Source organism: Mycteria americana, chromosome 27 (assembly GCF_035582795.1).
Source record: "Mycteria americana isolate JAX WOST 10 ecotype Jacksonville Zoo and Gardens chromosome 27, USCA_MyAme_1.0, whole genome shotgun sequence".
Taxonomy (NCBI): domain Eukaryota; kingdom Metazoa; phylum Chordata; class Aves; order Ciconiiformes; family Ciconiidae; genus Mycteria; species Mycteria americana.
Genome location: NC_134391.1, coordinates 1,639,538 through 1,662,519, shown reverse-complemented (window position 1 = coordinate 1,662,519; position 22,982 = coordinate 1,639,538). Strand labels below are relative to the sequence as shown.

The window sequence follows — 22,982 nt, the reverse complement described above, 5'->3', positions numbered from 1 at the left end:
TGCCTGAGGGATATAATGTTTGCAATGAATGATGTCAAACAAAAATGCACATGCATTAGAACATTATGTTTTAATATGAAGGTCCAAGCATTTTGCACTAATCAAACCCCTGTCTGTGTGCAAAGCCAAGTTTTGTAAACAAATTAAAGCCTACTTAAAGCTGCTTTTGCCATTACACTACAGAACTTAACTCTTTCATGAACTACCTAATGCCTCAAACTGCCAAAGTTGCAGAACAAGTAAAAGTCTTGACTATCACAGAGAATGCCCAATTTAAGGTAGCTAAAGCCTTCAGTGAAATAAATTTACAGCCATTTGTTCCTAATGAAAAGGTTGGGGGTTTTGTTTGTTTGTTTTGTTTTTAAACAGTCCCAGAAGCCGCCATGATTTTTCCATGCAATGCTCCAGTTTGACGCAGGTCAAATGTCGCCATTGCTAATGGTTGTATTATACCCCTTTCTTCTACACATGGCAGAAAAATAATGCAGCTTGAGGCCCTTGACGTGTAGTTTGGTGTGACTGTTTCTTTTCCATGAGAGCATTGCTGAGCTGCCAGATGACTCGCAAACGAAAAACAAACGAAAAACAAGCAAGAGAAGAAAGGTGAAAGCAGACAGATGTAAAATTGTTGAGACAAGAATGATGGAGACCCTGCAAAATTAGATCTGGTTTCACTTGCACATGTCCTTAGCAGGGCTGTGGCACACCACTTAAGGACTTAACAGCATTACTATCTCATTAGCTCAATGACTCACTTTCAAACATGTTCTTTGAAGGTGTTAAAAGTAATTATAAATATTTCTGGATGGTTTGGCCCTGTATTACACTACGCACAATTGTCAGGCCTGAGAAACAAAGACAATTTCATTTCCTTTAAAATACAGGCAGGTGTGAATGCAATCTATGTAAGATTTTTGTGAACTATTATTGCATTTAATTGCCTTCTTTATTATGGGCAAACAAGGAGAACATACCTTATATAGAGAGCCAAGACTTTACTGTTAGCTTAATTCATGTTTTAACAGTCCAAAGATCATTGGCAACAATTATTGGCAACAATTATTGGTCTAATTGCAATTATATTAACACTTATAGCCCTAATTATATGATTATTACAGGAAAAATAATAGTTACAAATGGTCTACATAAACTTCACAACACATGTACATGTTCAGCACCAATAAATTACACAGTAGCCCCTCAGCCCCAATGAATATACAGTGTTGATATTTCTCAAAGGCTATATAGTTTGGTGTTTGGTTGGGGTTTGGGGGCTTTTTTATGCATTTCCTATTTGTTCATAGCTTAGCTGTGCAAATACCACTAGGCAAAAGCTAAGTGAGCATTAGACAATCACTGTCACAGCTAAACCAAGCTAAAATCTGCCCATATCAAGGCAAACCCTGTGCCCTACATTGGTGTATTGACACAAAACCTATGGTTTTTACTAGCAAGTGCAAGGCACTATCTACTGGATCTACAAGGCTGCAGCATGCAAATATCACAGCTGCGTGAACCATATAGACACAGCGGGTATTTCCAGTCTCCCTGCTGCAGATGCTGAGCTTCTTGCAGAGCCCTCGTACTTGGGTGAGCCAGAGTCAGCAGGCAGGCTGAGCCCTCCCTGCCATAGCGTCCCACCGACAAATGTCCCTGTCAGCATGTGACCCTAAAGCCATGCATTAAATCAGCAAAAGCCACAAAGAGGCTGAATTTATACAAACAAAAAGTATTTCAGCAAAAGGTCAGGGTGGCCTCAGCAAGAGAAAAGCAGGCTAAGCCAAGCCTGAGCAGCCACCTCAAGTTTGGCTGAAAAGTTGAGAAGAAAAAGGCACAAGCAGCCATCCAAGAAGAAAAGTTGAGGAAAAGCAACATCTGCCCTGAAAGTTTGGGATTCCCAAGGAGCCAGGAGGGACAGCTAAAATGTGAAGGGGTGGGCAAGGGTTTCTGAATGCTCCGGTCACCCTGAGCTGTGCCACAAGTAGCCATGCATGGAGGGACAGACTAGGAGCTTGTCTAGCTAGAGAGATTTAGAAGAGAGGCAGAAGAGATCTCAGGCAGCCTTGACAGCACTCCCAGGTGGGAGCAAGGGAGCCCAGACCACCAGAACAAGCAGAAGAGACCATAGACCTGTAGAAACAGCAGTTGTCAGAGAAGCTCCTTACAGATTCCATGAAAGAAGAAAATCACAGATAGGATAGTTCAGACAATAAAAATCAATAGTGCGGTATCCCCCTAAGGTCAAGCGTCTAGGTGTCTTTATTTTTTATAAAAATAAGAAAGACATGTTCTCTCCTTTGGTGATGAAGACTATAAAAAATGATATGGTTAGAAAAGTATCCTGCAGTCACAAAGCTACAAAAAAACCCTGACTCCACCCTGCAAAAGACAAATACCCACTGGTATGACTACTAGTGGTACTAGAATATCCCCTCCACTTTCCAAGCCAAGAATGGGAACTCTTCAAAGGCATAGGGCATGTCCAAGATGGACGGTCAGCTCTAGAGCTGGGGTGCTGTACAAGAGTTCAAGAAAGGGTGTACAGACAAGACAGCATGCCATTGCACCTCTCTGTATCCAGCCTGATAGAGCCTAAACCAGGTGATGGGTTTCAATGAAGCAAGCCCAGTTGTGCAAGACGTGGTGGGATTTAGAAGCACAGCCTTGTGTCCTTTTGCTGAAAGAGGTGTAGTGCAGGATGGGATCTCCCTGGGAACCACAGCCAAAAGCATCCCAGATAATCAGACTTCTACAAGATTTAGATGATTGTTCCCACAGAGTGGCTTTGGGGAATCAAAGAAGGAGAAGGACCTTTGTGGACCTTGGCCAAGGGATGGCTCTGTGGTTTGTGTACCCCTGAGCCTCCACAGAGCCTGCAGGGAAGCTCAGCTCCTTGCAGTTGTGAAGATGCCAAAGTACTTCTTGTAATTAATGACAGCCTTACTTCCTGACGGAGGCAGCCAGAGACACCAAGAGATGGCTCCAGGCTTAGCAAGACACTGTCTAGAGAGGGAAAGTTGTCCTGGGGCAGGCAGCAATGCCTTCCATTTTTGTCAGTGGGGCTGCCACATCCATGTTGAAGACTTGAGCAATGTCACAGTCAGAAGATGACCTGACTAAAAGGAAGTCTACTAGCCCTGTTAGCTGTGAAGACTAGGCCACCTTTATTGCACACCTGCTCATGCCCAATGACCAGCAGGTCAGGAGCTAAGAATAAAGAGAGAGATATAAAACTGCAAAATATTCTCTAAACCCACTAAAATTAGGACCAATTTTTTCCCCTCTTCTATTGTCAGGATGCTGAATTCATTAATAGCCCTTAATTGCCAGAGCATGGAGCCTACACTAACACCCGCACCCATGCCTGGAGCCTCCACCCACGCGCTCTGGCCAGGGGCTCCATTTAAGCTCAGGGTTAGAAATTCAATCCTTACTTGAGGTCTGATATGGGTGTGCCTGTTCCCTGCCTTGTTCCTGAGTTGTTGCTTGGATTTCCTGACTTGACCTTGGAGCTGGGTCATTACCTTGTCTTCACTTGATGATTATTGTCCTGTTGGTAGGTTCCATTGCTCTCATTATCCTTCTCTGCTCTTCTGGTGCTGCGGGATTGTTCCCTGCGGGTGAGGTCATTGGTTTGCCTGTGTGGTGGCTGCCCTCAGCTCCTGTCTTTTCTTTCTTTAGAGAACAGCCCTGTTTTTATTCACTATAGTCAGATGCCTTCACTCACGTGCTGTGCTCCAAATGTCTGTGTGCCCTGTTCAAACACTTGCATTCAAGCCACACGTGGCTCATCCTGCACCTAGCACAATGTTCTTTTCTTTCCCATCCTGTTAACGCTGAAGATTTACGTCAATGCTGCAGCAAGGCTTTGCATGAACAAATTATGCTACATGCTCCTGAGAAGACTTCAGGAAAGAGCAATGCAGCAGACTCCCCTCCTCCAAATACAGGGGGGGGGAAATAAGCCAAGGCAGGATGCTTTCAAAAGCAGAGGGAGATGTAGGAGCAGAGGAATGCAGAGCTGCTCAACTACTTGGCCAAAGGTCTATTGTTTCCAGTAAGTGGGGACAAAGAAGATATATAGGGTTATATTAAAGGTCAATAGGAATAGGATTGAAGGGTAAACAAGGAACTACAAAGCCAATTGAAGTTGAAGCAAATAGTAAATAGTAGGCTCAGAATGCAAGCTGAAGGAACAATGGCTACATGAAAAAGACATATCTTCATTGAAATTGTGAAATACTAAGGCAGAGCAGGGAGACTAATTGGCACCTCTGACAAAGATCTGGGCATGAGGACTCAGTGGCTCACTTCAGAGACATAGAAGGTGTTGCTAATATTTTGTCCACAGGAGATAAGATTTGTTCATTGTTGCTCCACTATCTTATGGGATCTCTCGGCTTATGGTCTCTGTCCCTCTTGCAGACTGCTCTGTTCCAAGCCTTTCTTTCCAGTTGCCAGCTCATCTGCTCAATTTTCTTCATGGTATATGATTCAGTAAGATTCATGTCTTGACACTTTTCCTGTGCAAATATGACTCAAAATGTGCTTCCTCTTCCATCTAGGAGTCTTCTACACTCCCATAATGCAGAGAGGGGGAAGAAAAATAGGAAAGACCAAATAAATTGAATTACCTGAATATCTGCTATGATCCAAAGGGTTTCTGCTTTCAGCCTTGGTCTGTGCCATGGTTTGGCTCAAAGGTAAGAGCTACCAAGATGGCCAGGCACCTAGAGCATGTGATAAATAAGTTGGGTTTCTTTCTTCTGAAGAACAGAAGGCAAATGAAATAGCAGCTTAAGATCACTTGAAGGTCAGCGGTAAAGACGACAGAGCCAAAAGCTTCTTGACAGGGGCAGGATAGATAACAAGGCAATCAGACAGGCCCTGCACCTTATATTGTTCCTCATACCTCCAAATGTTTGTCTTGGACATCTTCTAGAGTCAAGGACAATCATACCATCACAGATGTCCAAAAATTCATCCATAATCTGTGTCCATGAAAACAACTGGTCCATGGCATCAAAAGCATCTTCATCAGTCTGAATTTGAACTGGTGACTGTGAGTTTCGCCCTGTAGCTCTCAGAAAGTGTGCTTTTCCCCAGGAGTGCAGTGAAAAACTGCACTAACCAGTGAAAAACACTTCTCTAAGGGAAGACATAGTCCTGAAAATGCAGGCTAACTTAAAGTTTTTCTGAAGACAAACATTATTTTAATCACCAGTATTATATACCAGAAATGTAGGTTCACCAGTGTTATTTATCCAAGCTGATGTTAAGCAGACTCCTTGCAAGCTGTTTCTCTCCAGAGGCCATGTTTATCTTCTGCTCCCTCCTTCAGCCTCCTACTTGCACATGCTGTGTCCCTGTCCTGGAACAATGTCTCGCATTGCACTCTTTGATTCTGAAGTTCTCATTATTGCAAGTGGTTTACAGTCACTTCACGAATGTGGCCCCATACATTTCCTGAGACCCTTCCCTACCACCACTATATGGAGACTGCATTTCACTGTCCCCCAGTTCAGGCAAGAGTTAATCCACAGAGTCGCTGAGGTGGGAAGGGACCTCTTCTTCCTCATCTAGTCCAGCTCCCCACTCAAGCAGGGTCAGCTTGTTGTCAAGGACAATATCAAGTCAGGTTTTGCATATCTCCAAGGATGGAGACTCTGCAGCCTCTGTGGGCAGCCTGTTCCTGTGTTTGACCACCCTCGCAATAAGAAAAAAAAAAAAAAAAGTGTTTTCTTGTTTTCCATATGCTCCCCATTCCTAAACAGCATTTAAGAGTCAGAGGAACAGGCAGACACAGAGATCACTCCTGCCTTCTCCAAGAAGTCTTCCTAGGGCACTGCCTGTTCATGAGCTAGTCCTGCCAGGAGAATGGCAGTTTTAGAAGTGCCAGAAACAGTTTGCTCTTTGCCAAAACAACAACAGAGAAGAAAAGATTCAGTGCTTTCTAGCAGGGGTTATTTTCCCTTAATATGTTGATGAACAGAAGAGCATGAGAGGAGGGAAGTAGCATAGGGAGACACAAGGACAGGAGGGAAGGGGCCAGCACTGGAGGGTGAAGGGGGAGAGACCAATTAAGGGGAGGAGTCAAGGTAAGGAGTATTTGTCATCTACCTCCCGTCTTGGTCCTTACTGGCTTCTCTCCTGCCTCCCCAGCCAGCCACTGACTCTGTCTCTCCTACAAGGACAATCTTCCTGCTCTACCCTGCCAACCCAGCCTTCAGGACCTGGATTGTATAAGGTCTCTGCTGCTACCATGGGACCACCAGGAAATCTTCTCCGACCCAGAGATGCCCGCAGTGGGAGCCTGGCTGCCTTCCCTGGAACCAGGATGGAAACTGTGCTCTTCTTCTTGGCATGTCTCTGGGGTAAGTTTTCTCCTTTGCTCCTGGAGAACAGGGCTCTAGATACGGCCAGATAAATGGGACTCGTAATGGATTGACCCCTCTCATATCCCCAGTCTTGGCAAGGAAAATGTGTTTCATGGCTGGAATAAAGGACTGAAGATCCAGGAAGCTTGGCTTTTAACTCCTGGCACTGGAAAAGGGCTTTACGTTTCTGAGACAAGAGAAGACAGTAGTAGAGATGATAATTTGGCTTCCAAAGGTCACCTAGAGATTTAGAGGCATAAACAATGCAAACATGCAGAGACAAACCCTGGGAACAATCAAATGCAAGCATAAAGAGAGCTTCCTTTGATTGATCCATGTAATCCAGAATGTAGTCCTGTTTTTTTCCTCCACCCTAGAGTCACAGCCTGTTGGAGCCAGGACCTAAGAGTGATTAAGCATAGCAGACCTCTGTTGCCTCCCTGTCAGAGTCAGTGCTTAACGCAGCTGCATTTATAACCTGCAAATCAGCATAATCCAATAACTTAAACCAAAAAGTAGTAAAAGAATTGGATAAGGATTATCCTGAGACAGTGATGTTGTTTTTTAACAAAACCTGGTACAAGTTGAGGCTGTTTCACGGGCTAGGATGAAGTAAAGGCTCTGCCAGATCTGCAAATGATCAAGGAGGATGATCTGGGAATTTCAAGTTTGTTAGAAAAATATCTGTGCTTTCCAACAGCATAGAAGAGTGGACCTGGCAAGCCTTAGGTGCCAACCCTTGCTCTAAAGCCTCTCATATGAGTATATCAAGGCCGTGGGGAGCAGCACCCAGGACCAAAGATGTAGACACAGTTTAAGCATCTGACAGGGCCTTTCTGAATCAGGAGGGATCTTTGGCATCTTCTTCCAGGCTTGGATTCCAACAGTAGCCTGGATTTTCCTTATACCCATAAAGAGAAAGAGGCCCTTCTCTACCTCAAGTCTTCCTCCCTTATGGATGGATGCTGACTGGAAATACTTTCTTTTCTGCATTGTATGGAAGTCCAGTTGTTTAGCATGGACAACACTGCAACTGTCAGCAGCTGGGAGGTCAATCCGACCCTATGGACTGTAGGCAGTTGTCTTAATGTAAGTGCCTAGAGCCATTTGAGTTGCCCTAGTTTCTCAGTCCTGACGTCCAACTACTGCTCTGGAGGGTGCAGGTCTACAAATGGCACTAGAAACCTTCATTTAGGTGAACAAACTGCTCCACATGGCACCAGGTGAGCGAGCTCTGGATAGCAAAGTTCTGACAAGCGTTTTGGAAAAGGATGTGGATATCCTAATTTGGACCCAGAGAAGTGACCTGAAAGCTTCCTTCAATAACTTGCACAACACAGGGAGAGCGACAGACCTGAGGAGGAACGTTCATGGTCTTGTGCATGGAGCAGGGAGCTGCACAATGAGGGTGGGGAGGGATGATCTGAGACCCTTGGTGCTACAGCAGCGCAGGTTGTGTGGAGGCACTTACTCTGGGACCTCCATGTTCCTAAGGACCATAATCTGAGGTTTTCATCTCGTTTTCCTGACTGTGTGCAGGGTACAGTCTAGGGTTTCTGTGTTGTGGAGCTGTCACACACCCTGTCGGATGGTGTGTTGGGACTGTTCCATGGCTGGAAATGATTGGTTCTCATCTGAGGTTTTGCATATTTGCCATGTGTCTGGGAGGGCCATATTAGTAGGAAACCCATGACCAGAACTGCCCTAGATGACTGAGATCTTGCAGCTGCTTATAAAGATGCAGAGATGTGTTAGAGGTCCTAACACCACCTGTGCAAGAAATTTACACCACTAATTCGCCAGCAAGCTTTTCTTATAATGTTCTTGCTGGAAAAAAAGTGGTGAGCATTTCAGCAATCCTTCCCCAGACAGACCCACAATGGCATTATTCCTGTAAGAGCAAGATGTTACGTTCTCCACCATCAGCCAAAACCTGGCTCATGCCCATTTTCTACCTTGGCTTGTTTTGGGATTCAGGTGTGGCCAACTCAACTCCCATCAGACTTGTGAGCGGCCCCAGCCGCTGCGCAGGGCGGCTCGAGGTGCTTTGGAAACAGCAGTGGGGAACCGTCTGTGATGATAGCTGGGATCTGTCTGATGCCATGGTCGTATGCAGGCAGCTGGACTGTGGGGAAGCACTGTCAGCCCCTGGCTCGGCTCACTTTGGTCAAGGAAGTGGTCGTATCTGGCTGGATGACATGAACTGCACCGGTACAGAAGCTGACCTTTCTGCCTGCAGGACCAGACCCTGGGGAGAGCATAACTGCAATCATGGAGAAGACGCAGGCGTTGTGTGCTCAGGTAACTCATGTTTATGCCCTTCCCCATGTGACCCCAGGAGGCCGTGCTATGTAGAGGGAGATTTTTAAGGCTGTTTGCAAAATTTTATTTCTCCATCAGTGCTACCCTTAGGGCACAGGATGGAGATGGCTGCTTCAGGCACTGACCTGTACCATGCCAAGGACAACGTTATCCAGTTCAGTTCTACCAGTAAAACAGTGTGGGGGGTGGGGGTGGTGTTTGTGCTCGTTCTGTTACTGGGGCAGAACAGAGATCATGGGACTTTTTCCCTGATCCACATTATTCTTGCCTCTTACGCCATCACCATGAAGTTAATGGGCAAGGAGACTGAAGGATCCCCACCTGGATGCACGTACTCTCCATGCACATATTTCATGGCTGAAATATGCCATGGAAGTTGAGCATTTACATGGCCTCTTTCCATTTGTATTTTGTGACAATACTCTCTCCTGGTGGATGCGTTTATTCTCCAGACTGGGACTGGGATGAGAAATTCAATTGTGGGTCACTTGCCTGTGAGCCAGTCCTAACTTGGACATCACAGCATAATGCTAATGAAGCTGCGATGAATGTGCTGAGCTCCAGGAACTGGGTGGGGAAAGCTTGAACATGTTCCCTAGCCCTCTACATCATGGTTAACTGGGGAGTAAATCTTCATCAAGTGGGCCATGGACCCCAGGAGGTAGAAAGGGGACTGGACAGGCTGCCCATTGCCCTCTTTCAGGTCAGTATTTCCCAAACACTGCTCCACTCAGCACTGAACAACGAGTCAAATTTCCAAATGCACATGTCCATAGTTGGATCTGGAATGGGATTCAGCTCCATGTTAAGACCCAGACATATATATGTCTAAATGCAGGTGTCACCACTTGGGCTGGGTGTCTTCCTGTTGCAAGCAATGGAGATCTAGGGTGGAGTGAGTTCCCTACACAGAGTTGCCAAGTGCAATTAGAGATGTCCTGGGGCATTTGACACAACGTCGCAGATGAGACACTGGTCCTAAGGGAGACCCTACAGAGCAGGAGTCTGGGGGAATACCTATGGCATCACATGTGCAGCTGAATGCTTATTTGGGCAATTGAATCAAATTCCAGTATTTGGCCAGCTGAGCAGATCCACAAATGTCATTGACTAACTAGAATTTCAACACCCACCTCACATGAAGACACCAACAGGTCTATAAGACCTGTGGGTCTCTTGATCTGTAGCCAGTCCCTACCCCTGGAGCAACATCACAGGGGGAATTGCACAGTCCTGTTTCATACAGGATTCCCCATCTATGATATTTATCTCTCTGATTCTGAGCTCTGAAACCACAGAGGCAGATACAGAACTTGATACTAATCAGCCTTCACCTTGTCAAATCCTGGCCAGTACTAGTGCAGATCTTTCCTCACCTTTGATCTCTAGGCAATCTTTTCATGTGCAATCCCTGACCCTGGTTTTGTTGATTTTTTTTTCCTTTTTTTAATGCAGAAATTAAAAAAGCAGTTAAGCTGCAATTAGTGAATGGTTCAAGTCGCTGTGCTGGGAGAGTGGAGGTGCTTTACAGCCAGCAATGGGGAACTGTCTGTGATGACAACTGGGATATAATTAATGCTGAAGTTGTATGCCGGCAGCTGGGCTGCGGGACCGCTTTGTCCGCTCCTTCCTCAGCTTACTTTGGGGGAGGTCCTGACCCCATTTGGCTTGATGATGTGATCTGCAAAGGCACCGAAGCTGCCCTCTCTCAGTGCAGTGCAAAACCTTGGGGAAGTCATAACTGTGTGCACGGAGAAGATGCTGGTGTTGTGTGCTCAGGTAAATCCCACTCTGCATGACACGAGTGGGTTTTGTGGGACGTGGAGAGATGCTGGAGGTGCTATAGGAGGCCCTGTTCCCTTTTGAGCAGCACTGACCCCAACACCCAAGAGAACTGTAAGATAAAAAGCGATTCATACTGTTAAGCACTAAAGTGGTCTTGCCTCTTCTCCTTAATTAAAATCCACCACCACATGAGCCACTGGCAAAAGACAGTGGTGCTGCAGGAGTTATTTGTAGGGCTCCCCTCACACGTGGCCAGTGGATGCCTTGGCAGACCCTCCTCTCTCACTGCAGAAAGCAGTGGCTTTGGCAGCCACGCCACCTCACCCTCATGCCAGTAGACATAGTTCCTTCTGAAGTTCCCCAAAAACTCTTGCATTGAGTGAGGTTCTTCCCATGGCCCGCATTGTCCCTCCCAATGCATTAGTATCAGGTCGTTCCATGTAACTGGAGCCCCAAGGTTACACCTCCAAGTCTCCTTTCATGATTCCCAGAGCCACCCACTCCTTCCCAGTTCACCAGCTGTCTGGTCAAGCAAGAGGCAGCATATGCCATAGCTGGATTACTGTTAGGCATTTGCTGGTGGGCCAGTGATTATGAATGTGCTGATTGCTTGGACAACACTGGAAGGAGAAGAGTTGGTTTCCGCCTGCCTTTCCTGTAATGGGGTACTAATTAGTGCCTTTCCTCTGTAACCACATACAAAGTTTTGCAAAGTTTGTAGGGTCTTAATCTATTGAGAAATCCACATTTTGTTCATTGACTTGTGGGTAAAAACAGCATTAACATGAAGCTGAGAGGTGGATAGAGATAGATAGTATGAGAGTGATTCTGGCATCTCTAGGTATCTAGCACCTTCTGGTGTGTGTTAAGGGAGCTGGGACATCTATAAGGGGCTGGCGGCAAGACATACAGCAGATCTGAAACCCCTTGCAATGGCAGACAGATGCTAGAGCATGTTAAAAGCACTGGACATCCATATTTAAACAAGACTGGGGCTTGCCTTCTGCCATCCAAAGTATATTTTAGTTTGTAAAAACCATTGCTGAGCAGCTAACATTGTGATGGTGGAGGAAGTGCTTGTGTTGCCTCTTTATGCAATTTTTCCCATGCAAAACTGTGAGAGATGCTAAGTTCATTGCCAGGTGGACCATAGATCCATCAGATACTTTATTGGTTGTTGTTTTTTTTTTTTTCCCTGTAGGCTTTGCAGAACCTGCACCACTTCGATTAGTGGATGGATTGACCCACTGCTCTGGGAGAGTCGAGGTGTTTTATGGCCAGCGCTGGGGAACTGTGTGTGATGATAAGTGGGACTTGGCCGAGGCAGAAGTGGTGTGCAGGCAGCTGGGCTGTGGGAAGGCCGTGTCGGCTATCCATGGGGCTTACTTTGGGCAAGGATCTGGCCCCATTTGGCTTGATAATGTCAGCTGCACAGGAACAGAAGCTGCTCTCTCCCAGTGCAGAGCCACTCCTTGGGGAAGCCATAACTGTGGGCACAGAGAAGATGCCGGGGTGGTTTGTACAGGTACCCATCACTCATGGCATGTCATGGGGGAAGCTGTTTGTGGGCAATCCTTTCAGACAGATCCTGAAGCCCAGGTCCTTCAGCACAAATAGGCCTTCCAAAGAAAGTGACACAGAGTGCTTCAAAAGTGCTTCGGAAAAAGATGTGTCTAAACCTATTGACAATTCTGACCTCTCTTTTCTCATTTAAGTCTTTTTCATTGATTGCTTCTGGAAGCCAGTTTGCTAGAGCAGATGGAGGAAACACTCATTTTGGGGTGTTTTCTCAGCTCAGCTACTCTTCAACACAATAATTTTGCGCTTCTTGTAGTGCAACAGAGAAGAGCACATGGAGTAGGAAGGATCTTCTTGCTGATTAAGTCAGCTACTGCCCAGTCCATCCATGGCTGACAGCTCTGGGTCTCAAATGCTACCATTCTTCTTTCTCTGGTTCCTCTTCCTTCACACAGATTCACAAAAATACATCCGTCAGGGATGCCCGTAGGTCTTCCAGTCTTCTGCTCTGCTCAGCCAGTCCTGAGCAGTTTCCATCAGCAGCTGCGTAGTCTGAGGAGGAAGTATTTCACATCTACCTCAGAACGTAGATGTGAAAAATGCAGATGTTAAATCTAACAGTGTGGGTTGACTTCACATCTATGAAGGAAACAGGCACCTCCAGTGAGATTTGTCTGGCCTGTCTCACAGTCGCCAGCACCAGATACCTGATGATCACCAACACCAGAGCTAGAAAATTTCAGCACCTGATATTAGCAGTCCTCAATCAACTCTTTCTGCTTTACCAAAATTCTGATCCCAGATGCTAAGACTCCTTAACACAGTCTAGATCATAAGGCAACCCCCTGCTCCTGGACCAGTGCTAGTCCACAGGTCCCTATCCCTTCCCAGCTCAGCTGGCCAGCCCAGTGCTACTCCCCCTGGTCTGGTCCACCACAATAACAGGCTGCAGGCATAACTAATCTTCTGCTGAGATAAAGGTTCAAAGACAGCTGGCTGATTTTAGTAGGGACTAGTTCACAAGAGAGGTCCGCTGGAGACCACTGCTCTAAGGGACTGAAATTGCTGCAAGGATCTGCTGAGCTGATATGAAAAAAAGAGCAATGTCTGTCTATGCAAGACTGATGCAATCCAGGAGTGAACAGCACAGTGCTCTACCCTGTCAGCACAGACCAAAATACAACAGAGAATTGAGGTCTTTATTCTTTCTCAACACAGGATTTGCTGAGCTGCTTCCAGTCCGGCTGGTGAACGGTTCGAGCAACTGCTCTGGCAGAGTCGAGGTGTTTCATAAGCAGCAGTGGGGGACCGTCTGTGATGACAGCTGGGATTTGACAGATGCTCAAGTCGTGTGCAGGCAGCTGGGCTGTGGGACAGCAGTCTCAGCCCTTGGCTCTGCTCAGTTTGGACAAGGAACTGGCCAAATTTGGCTGGATGATGTGAACTGTGCAGGGGCTGAAACCATCCTCATTGAGTGCCGGGCGAGGCCCTGGGGAGACCACAACTGTAACCACGGAGAGGATGCTAGTGTGGAGTGCTCAGGTACCACTAATGCATGTCATGAAATGTGGGATATGAGGGGCAGCCTGTATTTGTATTTGACGGCCTGAAGCGTGCCAGTGGCCCTGGACCTCTCGTGGGGATTAGGGTGCTGCCGACTTTGTTGGCCAGTCTTGATGGCCAGGCTTGTAAAGGCTCAGCTTGTCCTGGGGACTCAGCACTCTCAAATGCAGTGTTTCCACCAGTGCTCTGTTCCCTCCTCCCCATTTCAGTGCTCTGCTGTTAGGGAAGTAACCTGGGTGCTCATCTATGATCACGTTGCAGGTGATTGATTTATTGCAAAAACTCCAGCCGAGGATGTGGGATCAAGCTGTGAGGCAATAGGCATCTAGTGCCACTTTACACATCATGCACCCAAGCCCAGACCACTGAAAGGAGGGGGTTTTGCCCTCTCCACAGAACTCTGAGGCATGCAAAGCTCCTCGAACATTTGCAATTGTGTTTCGGTCCAGGTGTTGCAGAAGCGGCTCCCATCCGGCTTGTGAATGGCCCAAATCGTTGCGCTGGGAGAATTGAGGTGTTTCATGGGCAGCAGTGGGGAACCGTGTGTGATGATGGCTGGGATACAGCTGAAGCCAGCGTTGTGTGCAGGCAGCTGGGCTGTGGGACAGCGCTGTCAGCCCTGGGTTCAGCTCATTTTGGACAAGGGCCTGACCCCATCTGGCTGGACGATGTGAATTGCTCAGGAAATGAAGCTGCCCTCTCTGAGTGTAGGGCCCAGCCTTGGGGGTCCCATAACTGCAAGCATGGAGAAGATGCTGGTGTGGTGTGCTCAGGTAACCCCTCTCTGTGTCTGTCTGTATGACGGGGAAGGTTTTCTGTTTCCAAGAGGGGTACTCACGTACCACCTCAGCAGCAGGATCTGTCTTGAAGTATCCTGAATCTGGATTGTGAGCTCTCTTTCATCATAGTGGAGACCTGTTACAAATTCCTCTCTTTTTTTTTTGGCGTGTGTGTAGCTGTTTCTGTAAACGGAAGCTTTCCTCAGCTTGGATTTCTAACTTATATTCTGCAGAATATGGTATGCTGTCTGTTGTCCACTTATCTCTGAATACAAGAACTGGGGAAGATATACCAACTTTATGCAACTGGATAAATGCATCCCGGATGTCATTAGGCTCACACACATTTTATCTTATTTTTAATCTGGTAAATGGCAACTTAATGTATATGCCTGCCCTTATTTTTTTCTTCAGATATACCAAGAATAGCTCCACTGCGGTTAATGAATGGACCAAATCGTTGCAGTGGGAGAGTTGAAGTTTTTTACGGCCAGCAGTGGGGAACGGTATGTGATGACAGCTGGGATATAAGTGATGCTGAAGTTGTTTGCCGACAGCTGGGCTGTGGGAGAGCACTGTCCGCTCCGGTCTCTGTTTATTTTGGAGAAGGATCTGGCCCTATCTGGTTGGATGATGTGAACTGCACAGGGACTGAAACTGCCCTCTCCAAATGTGAGACCACTCTATGGGGAGCCCATAACTGTAGGCATGGAGAAGATGCTGGTGTTGTGTGCTTGGGTAAGTCTCATCTGTGTCACCAGCTGCTCGACTTTTGGGGTATGTGGAGGGAAGTTTGAAATGCCCTAGGGTACCCTCTTCCCATCTTATGACTCTAAAACCATAGTACTGTATAGAGAAAGTGCTTCAAACAGGGATGTGGGTAAATCATCTGTATTCCCCTCTCCTTCCCATTCAGAAGCTAATCATGACACTGTGATACTGCAGTCCAGCCTGCTGCTGGCTGTGCAGAAGAATTTAAATTTGGGACTCTTTCCCACGTGAGTTACCAGTAAACCTGGTGGCATTGCAGGACTGGTGTGATTCACCCTGTTACAGAGGGTGTAGAGTCACTTGGACCCTTCTGCTGCCACCAGTGACAATCCCAATGAACTTAGCACATTTGAAAAATCAAGATACACTCTCCATTTTTCTCTCTCTTTTCTCTTCTGGACAAGAATATTAAAAAAACTTGCAGAAATCGACTTAAGGTACCTCTCCTCCTCCCTCACTTGGTAGAACCATCTTCACGAGACCTTTTTTCACCAATGTTTCTCCAGTGTCTTCTCTGAAATCTCCACAGTTGAGACAAATTTCCTCAAAGTGTTGCAGCACTGCACTTTGTTGCCACTAGAAGGAAACCCTGAGCTCACTATCATTACCAGGAATTTATTCTACAGTCTCTTTGCAGTGCACATTACTACCATTGATTCTTTGCATCTACCATACTGTTATGTCCCTCTTCCATTTCCTCATCCTCTTCCCATTTCCCTCTTGAGACACATTTTTAAGCTTCTTCTCATTCCTGTCATTCTTCTCTGTTTTCTCCTTAACTGTTGGGCATATGTCTTTTAGTCTGTTATGACAGCTGAGGCTTTGCCAGTGCTGAGTAGCTCTGAAGGCTTGGTTTGCATAACTTGTAGTCAGCACTCCCATTTATACATGCCCATGCCTTTCTTAGGACAGCATAACACTGTAGAGTGTCACTCTCAATCCCTTATATCCCTTAAATCCCTTTGTGAAGACTTGTAATTTAATTTGTTCTTCTTCATCCTCTATATGATCATTTTACCTCTGTCACGGATGAGTGGAATGAACCTCACTCAAAAGAGAGAAGCAGCAATATGTTTTATTGAGGTAAAATAATAATTTGACAGAGTTCAGTAAGTTTGATGGAATTTAACAAAGTTTAACAGTGATTTGACAAGGTTCAATAAGTTTGATGACAAGGGTCACCTTATTAATTACTGCATGGAAGAAACATACAAAGGAAAATTGAGTTAGAATCAAGTTAGAATTATGCACACAGAGACTGGAGACGCAAAGAGTAAGGAGGACCATCCCGTTGAGTCACGATGTTCAGAGTGGACCCCTTGCTTTCTAAACTCCTTCTGGAGCCTAGGTGCAGCTGGATCCAATCTTAGTCTCAGACCTGGTCAACAGTTTATGTCTAATGGAATGATGCATACAATGTTTATAATAATATTGAGTAGCTACATGGATTAGTAATGTTTCGTTAGTATTAATTCAGCATGCTATCAGTCACTTACCAAGGATCTGTCGCAGGTTAAGGGAGTAAGGAAGGATCTCAATCTCGGGTAAGGAATCTCTAACCTTGAGAGGGGTCCCTGCTCAAGGGGAGAGTCACCTGGCATGCAGTACAGCTGCAATTCAAGGAGAGCTCAAATTGGGCCCATCCTGATGGTAATATTTATAGAGTGAAGTAGTTGGCTGCTAGTCAATAGTATAGGCAAGATAGATGTCTTCATCTTAGCTCTGGTATCCTGTTCTGCACTTCGGTTATCTTGCATTTTTTAGTTTCGAAACCACCTTTTGAAATATTTTTCCCAGGCACCTTCACTCCCTTGTACATGAGCCAGGGGCTTTCCAGCTTGCAAGTTCACCACAAGGGTGTGAGGCGTGTTGCTCCTTAGTCAGCCTGAACCAAAGTACGGCTAGGAGTCAAATGTATCCATCACAACCTCCCAAAAGTGGTGAACATTTGCCTTGCCCTTTCAGGAGATAAACTGCTTTCCTCTGGTTACTTGCCCACATCTTCAAAACACCCTGTGGATTCACTGACTAAACACAGATGTCTGTCTCTGAATTAAACATCCTGCTGCCCCTTTGCAGCCAGTGAGGACTGAGTCAGTGCAGTCAATGGCAGGATTTGGCCTATCCTGATGCAGATGTCCAAAGCAGATTAAAGAAGTTGCAACCCAACAGTTTCATTTCCTTCCATTGACTATAAAGGGTACCGAGGGTCCTCAGCAGAGTTGTAAAAGTGAGGTTCAGTTGCCTAAACACAGGTGTCTGGTGTCATCTGAGATGTCCCACTATATCCCACCCAGCCTCTAACTGCAGATCCAGAACGGCACCAATCTCCAGAACGGCACCCAGACTTGAGTCCTGCATCAAGTCTGCCAACCCCATTGGGAATGTCTGAGATTCACTGGGCATCTCAGACGACACCAGGTACCAATGCTCAGGAAAGCCAATCAGTCCCTGGAAGGTTATGCTTAAGGGCTCCAAGTCTAGCTGAGATGAATCATACGGAAGTTTTCTCACTGTTCTCCTAAAGAGTTCTTCCTTGCTAAAGTCTTTTCCCTTGGTCAGTAAAGTTACCTGCATTTGCTGTCTGAGCACAGGTATCTTTCTAGTCAAAGACAGAGGGGGAAAGAAGTCTTTGGTTTTGGACAGCACCTTTCCTTGACTTTTGGGACAAGAGGAGGGAAAACAACCGTGTTGAACTTTCTTTCTCCATGCTGCTTGTCCTTGTCAGTTGTACTAAGCCATCGGGTACATGTTGTGTCTGCTGATGTGGCTAGCAGGAATGTGTTTGCCAGAATAAAACTTACCTGGTCTTACCTTTCTGGTTCAGGTATTCCAGAACCAGCCCCAATCCGACTGGTGGGCGGTTTGAATTTCTGCTCTGGGAGAGTCGAGGTATTTCATGAACAGCAGTGGGGGACCATCTGCGACGACAGCTGGGATTTGACAGATGCTCAAGTCGTGTGCAGGCAGCTGGGCTGTGGGACAGCGGTCTCAGCCCCTGGCTCTGCTCGGTTTGGACAAGGAACTGGCCAAATTTGGCTGGATGATGTGAACTGTGCATGGGCTGAAACTGCCCTCTCTGATTGCTGGGCACGGTCTTGGGGAGACCACAACTGTAACCATGGAGAAGATGCTGGTGTGGTCTGCTCAGGTACTGTTATGCCATGTAATGTGGGGTGCAATGGGGACTATGTTTCAGGAAGGGTTTTCTGTGGCCCTGGGGAATATGTTTTACCATGATGTTGCTCTTAGATGAGATACAGAAGGAGTGAATCCAGTGCTATTTTAGATTTCTTAGGGGATCCAAGACACCTGCACGGTGCTGGGGAATATGACAGAGGATCCAGTGCTCCTCTGGAGCCACAGCTGGAAACCAGGCAGAATAAATTGGCTCCCAAAATGGGCATGTATGTTTAGGTAGCTGAAATTCCATCTGCAGTATGGGCCAAGCAGGGAGAAGGCAGGCCCAGGTGCTGTGGGGTGATGTGTGGGAGGGTTGTGTTGAGTAATGAGGTAAAGAGCACTCTCCACTCCAAATCACGGCGGCACAGCATCGTGACAGAGAGACGTGTGCCACAGTGGCTAGGGAATATTCCTGGGAAGGTGCTGTGGGAAGGAAAAACAACGGGAACAAGCTGCCCTGGCCATCCCTGACCTCTGCAGGAAATGGGAGTGCTGTGTAGCCAGTCATGGCACTGGCAGCATCTGCAGCTTACCCTGGGCCCTCAGCCAAGACTTCAGGCCCTGAGTTCAGTTCCTTGAAGCTCTCTCCAGTAGTAATCCCCTGCAGGTACAAACTGGCTCATCTAGGTAGCAAAGCTCACATGCTCTGGTGATCAACATCCATGTCCACAACCTTTTTTTGGCACAGGACCCCTGTGAGGGTTTTTTGCCCTCTCCACAGAACTCTGAGGCATGCAAAGCTCCTCGAACATTTGCAATTGTGTTTCGGTCCAGGTGTTGCAGAAGCAGCTCCCATCTGGCTTGTGAATGGCCCAAATCGTTGCACTGGGAGAATCGAGGTGTTTCACGGGCAGCAGTGGGGAACCGTGTGTGATGATGGCTGGGATACAGCTGAAGCCAGCGTTGTGTGCAGGCAGCTGGGCTGTGGGACAGCGCTGTCAGCCCTGGGTTCAGCTCATTTTGGACAAGGGCCTGACCCCATCTGGCTGGACGATGTGAATTGCTCAGGGAATGAAGCTGCCCTCTCTGAGTGTAGGGCCCAGCCTTGGGGGTCCCATAACTGCAAGCATGGAGAAGATGCTGGTGTGGTGTGCTCAGGTAACCCCTCTCTGTGTCTCAGTCTCAATGGTGTTGGAAAACATGGAGGAAAGATTTTCACCCTCAGTGGAAGGTCTTCTCCGAGCTCATGCTGCTCCTAGTGTGTGCTGTTAATCATAAACCCATTCTTGCGTAATTTATGCAGTGCTCATGGCCCTGGCCATGGTCAGCAGTCACCACTGGAAGCTGATCCAGAATTACGGAGTTACCATCAGCAAGCCCCAGGCTGATAGCTGCAAGGTTTGTATCCCATACCTCAGCTCCTGAAGGCTCCAAGACTTTTCCAGGGCTGGACAGGTCCCAGAAATATCCCATTCCTGCTGAGGTACAGGCTTGCGGTGTCATATAGCCAGAGTCACCTCTGAGTCTACACTTTTACATGAAGATCACAGGTAAAACTAAGTAGTGTTGTCAGCAAGTCTTGGTCTCTGGCTGATTGGGAAGTCCATTTCATTCTATCATGAGAAGAAATAAAATGTTCCATTTCAGGATTCACAGAGAATTTTAGAAACCTGAAACCACTGAATGTGTCTTTACAGCACTTGTATCTAAGTGCTTTTTCAGTTTTCTCTTCAGTGTCTCTTGCAATCTGCAGTCCTGAAGAAACCTCTTGCTTTGTTAAAGCAATTGGGAGGCTCGTAGGATAATTCAGGTTGAAGGGACCACAGGGGGTCTCTACACCAGTCTCCTGCTCAAAGTGAGGTCAGCTATGAGGTCAGACCAACATACCTTTATCCAGGCTCAAAAACCTAGTCTAACAGTCTTTCAGGGCAATCCTAAACAATCCCAATATTTTCTTTAAAATCAGGCATCCTGTTTTCTCAACTTTTAGCCATTCTTTTCTACACTTCTGGGATGTCAGAGTGAGAAGCTAGTAGAGCTTTCCTGGAGTCCCTCCTTCCTTCCATGAAGAGCTTTGGGAAACTTCAGGAGAACTCAGTGCTCTTTCAAGAGGAGTCATCTCCCCTACCATGAACATAGCAAAGTACACACCTGCAGCTGAGCTGGTTGAAATGCTGTAACCCAGTGCTGGGTTCTCACCTATGGACAGAACAGACCCTTTGTTAAAAACCTAATTTTAACCTCCTCTTTTGACTAATTTTATTTGGCACACTGCTTCAGTGCAGGAAAGGGTTGGCTGATGCTTTTTAACACCATTTATTTTCCAATTCAGCTGGCTTTACCAGTCATGAGAGTTTTCAAGGAAGATTAAGTGTCTATTAATATACATTACCATAATCTGCTTTCTCCTAGCAAATTATCCAGAATACATATGGTGAATATTGCAGTAACTGGAGTAAAATGTGTAAGGCCAAAAGAAAGTTTCAGGAATATGGGCATTCGCTAGTCTGTTCACTGATGGACACTGTGAAGCTTCATGTATGTGACTCGGTTTATTTGGGCATGCATCATGTTCCTGGACATAGGTATCTAATGTTATATAAGACACCTAACAGTATGCAGACATCTATGTGGGGTTGGCTGATATGATCCTGGAGCTATGAGACCCACACCTTTCCAACATGACAGTGGATGGCAAGGATGCCCCAACACATCTCAAATGGGAAAAGACACCTAATTGGAGGCTCCTGAATTGCTCCCTTTGTACAGGTTTTGTCTGTAGATAACATTACATTTTTATTTCAGAGCTCAGCCCAGCAGATTGCTATTTATACAGAGCAGGCACAGGGTCACTGTAGCATCAGCAGTGATTAAAAAAAACCATGTGAAACATGACTGCTTGGAAGGGATGCATTAGTATGTCTTACTGGCTGGGAGACTGAAATCCCACTCCCAGTCCTAACTGGGACATTTCTGCCAGTCTGCAGGCAGTGCAGAGCCACACAGACTTTGGGGTAACCCTGAATGGATACCCAAAATATCCTCTTTAGCCATCTGTTCTTCATCCATGGGACACCCTGCTTGGCCCTTGTCCCCTACAATGTGTCAGCAGTGTTCAGGTGCAGTGTGTTTGTGTGAATTTATCCTTTTTGGTTGCTTTTTGTGCAGGTACTCCAGAAGTGCCTCCTCTCCGGCTGGTGAATGGTCCCACTCGCTGTGCAGGGAGAGTTGAGGTGCTTCACAGCCAGCAGTGGGGGACGATCTGCGATGACAGCTGGGACTTGAGCGATGCTGCAGTGGTGTGCCAGCAGCTGGGCTGTGGGACTGCCATGTCCGCTCCAGGTTCAGCTTATTTTGGGCAAGGTTTTGGCCGTATCTGGTTGGATGATGTGAAATGCTCCGGTAGAGAAGCAGCCCTCTCTGAGTGTGCGGCGAGGCCTTGGGGAGTCCATAACTGTAATCACGGAGAAGATGCGGGCATCGTGTGCTCAGGTAACCTTCATCCATGTCCCATCGTACTAGGCATTAGTTGATACTAAGCTTCTAGGCTGGATGTTGGGGCTGGTGGCTCTTTGTCCTTTCCCAGTGTAATCTTCTTATCTTAGACAAGTACCACGGGGTGATGTTGGAGGCATGGAGTTGGAGCTTGGTGTTTTGAGGGATGATTCCCACCTCTCCATGTGGCAGCACATTTTTCCTATTTGCATTTTTTAATACCACTAAATATTATATGCACACTAGTAATTTTCAGTGGCTTGTCAGGCTAAAGCAAGCTGCTTTTACAGGTCTGGATTGCATACATTTCCTTCCAGGTGGGATCTAAACCTCACAGATGTTCCAGAGTGGAGAAGAGAGATGATACTGCCAGCCAACATGAGTATGACATTCATTTCACCCAAACAAAAGTGATTTCTGAAGTCCAAAGAGCATGCACTACAGAAGCAAACAAGTGAGACTCAGATGCCTGCACATGGTCCCACTGGCCACAGTTCCTGCCACAAGACAAGTTTCCAGGCATCTTCTCTCAGGGGTGGAGGGAATATTTGGAGAACACTGTTAGGCACTTGAAGTCAACTTGAATCCTTGCAACATCTCACATTAGCATGCCTTCCCTGCCCAATAGGTCATATAGTTCCCATGCCAGCTCATCCTTGCCTGCTGATATTGCCTCTAATCCATAAAACTTGTCTTGTGCTGATGGTAGGGATACCATATATAAACATTCGTCTCTTGCTGTATGGGCTTGGACAGCCTTGGGTAGCCAGCACCCTTCCTCCAGAAGTGTTCAGTTACTGCAGTGAAGTCCTCACATAGCTTGCCCTCTCATAAGTAAGACAGACTGAACCTCGCGGCCCTCTGAGACACTCCCTCCAAGCCTTAAACCATTTCTGTGCCTCTTCTCACCTTCTGTTTAAAAAAAAAAAATGTACACAAGTACCTGAACTTCCTGTTCTTGTGAGTCTGTGTGATGCTCTGTGTTGTGGTCAGATCACCAGCAGCATCACCTCATTTCTGCCCTCCCCAGAGCCATACTGAACTAGGGCACCTCCCAAAAGCATGATGATATGAGCTGCTTTATACCTGCTTTGCAATGGGGTCAACTGGTCTAGCGGGAGGTGGGAGAGAGGACCGAGTCATCTGTCCTTCCCATAAAACTAGCTTGAGTTGGCCAACTAACTTGGAGACACCCGATGTCAATGTCGAGCTAAAGACCTTTGCTCTTTGCTTCGCTGGGATTAAAGCA

At 46.6% G+C, this 22,982-nt stretch overlaps 1 protein-coding gene across 1 annotated transcript in view; it reads left to right on the top strand.

Annotated features, from left to right (window-relative positions):
• The first annotated feature begins 6,262 nt into the window (after positions 1-6,262).
• Positions 6,263-22,982, top strand: part of LOC142421184 (uncharacterized) — a 118,188-nt gene continuing 101,468 nt past the window's right edge. The window contains 10 exon segments of the mRNA XM_075525721.1: positions 6,263-6,374; positions 8,355-8,687; positions 10,155-10,478; positions 11,686-12,009; positions 13,221-13,544; positions 14,015-14,338; positions 14,759-15,082; positions 17,943-18,266; positions 19,073-19,396; positions 21,407-21,730. Coding sequence (XP_075381836.1) covers positions 6,263-6,374; positions 8,355-8,687; positions 10,155-10,478; positions 11,686-12,009; positions 13,221-13,544; positions 14,015-14,338; positions 14,759-15,082; positions 17,943-18,266; positions 19,073-19,396; positions 21,407-21,730 — 3,037 coding nt within the window.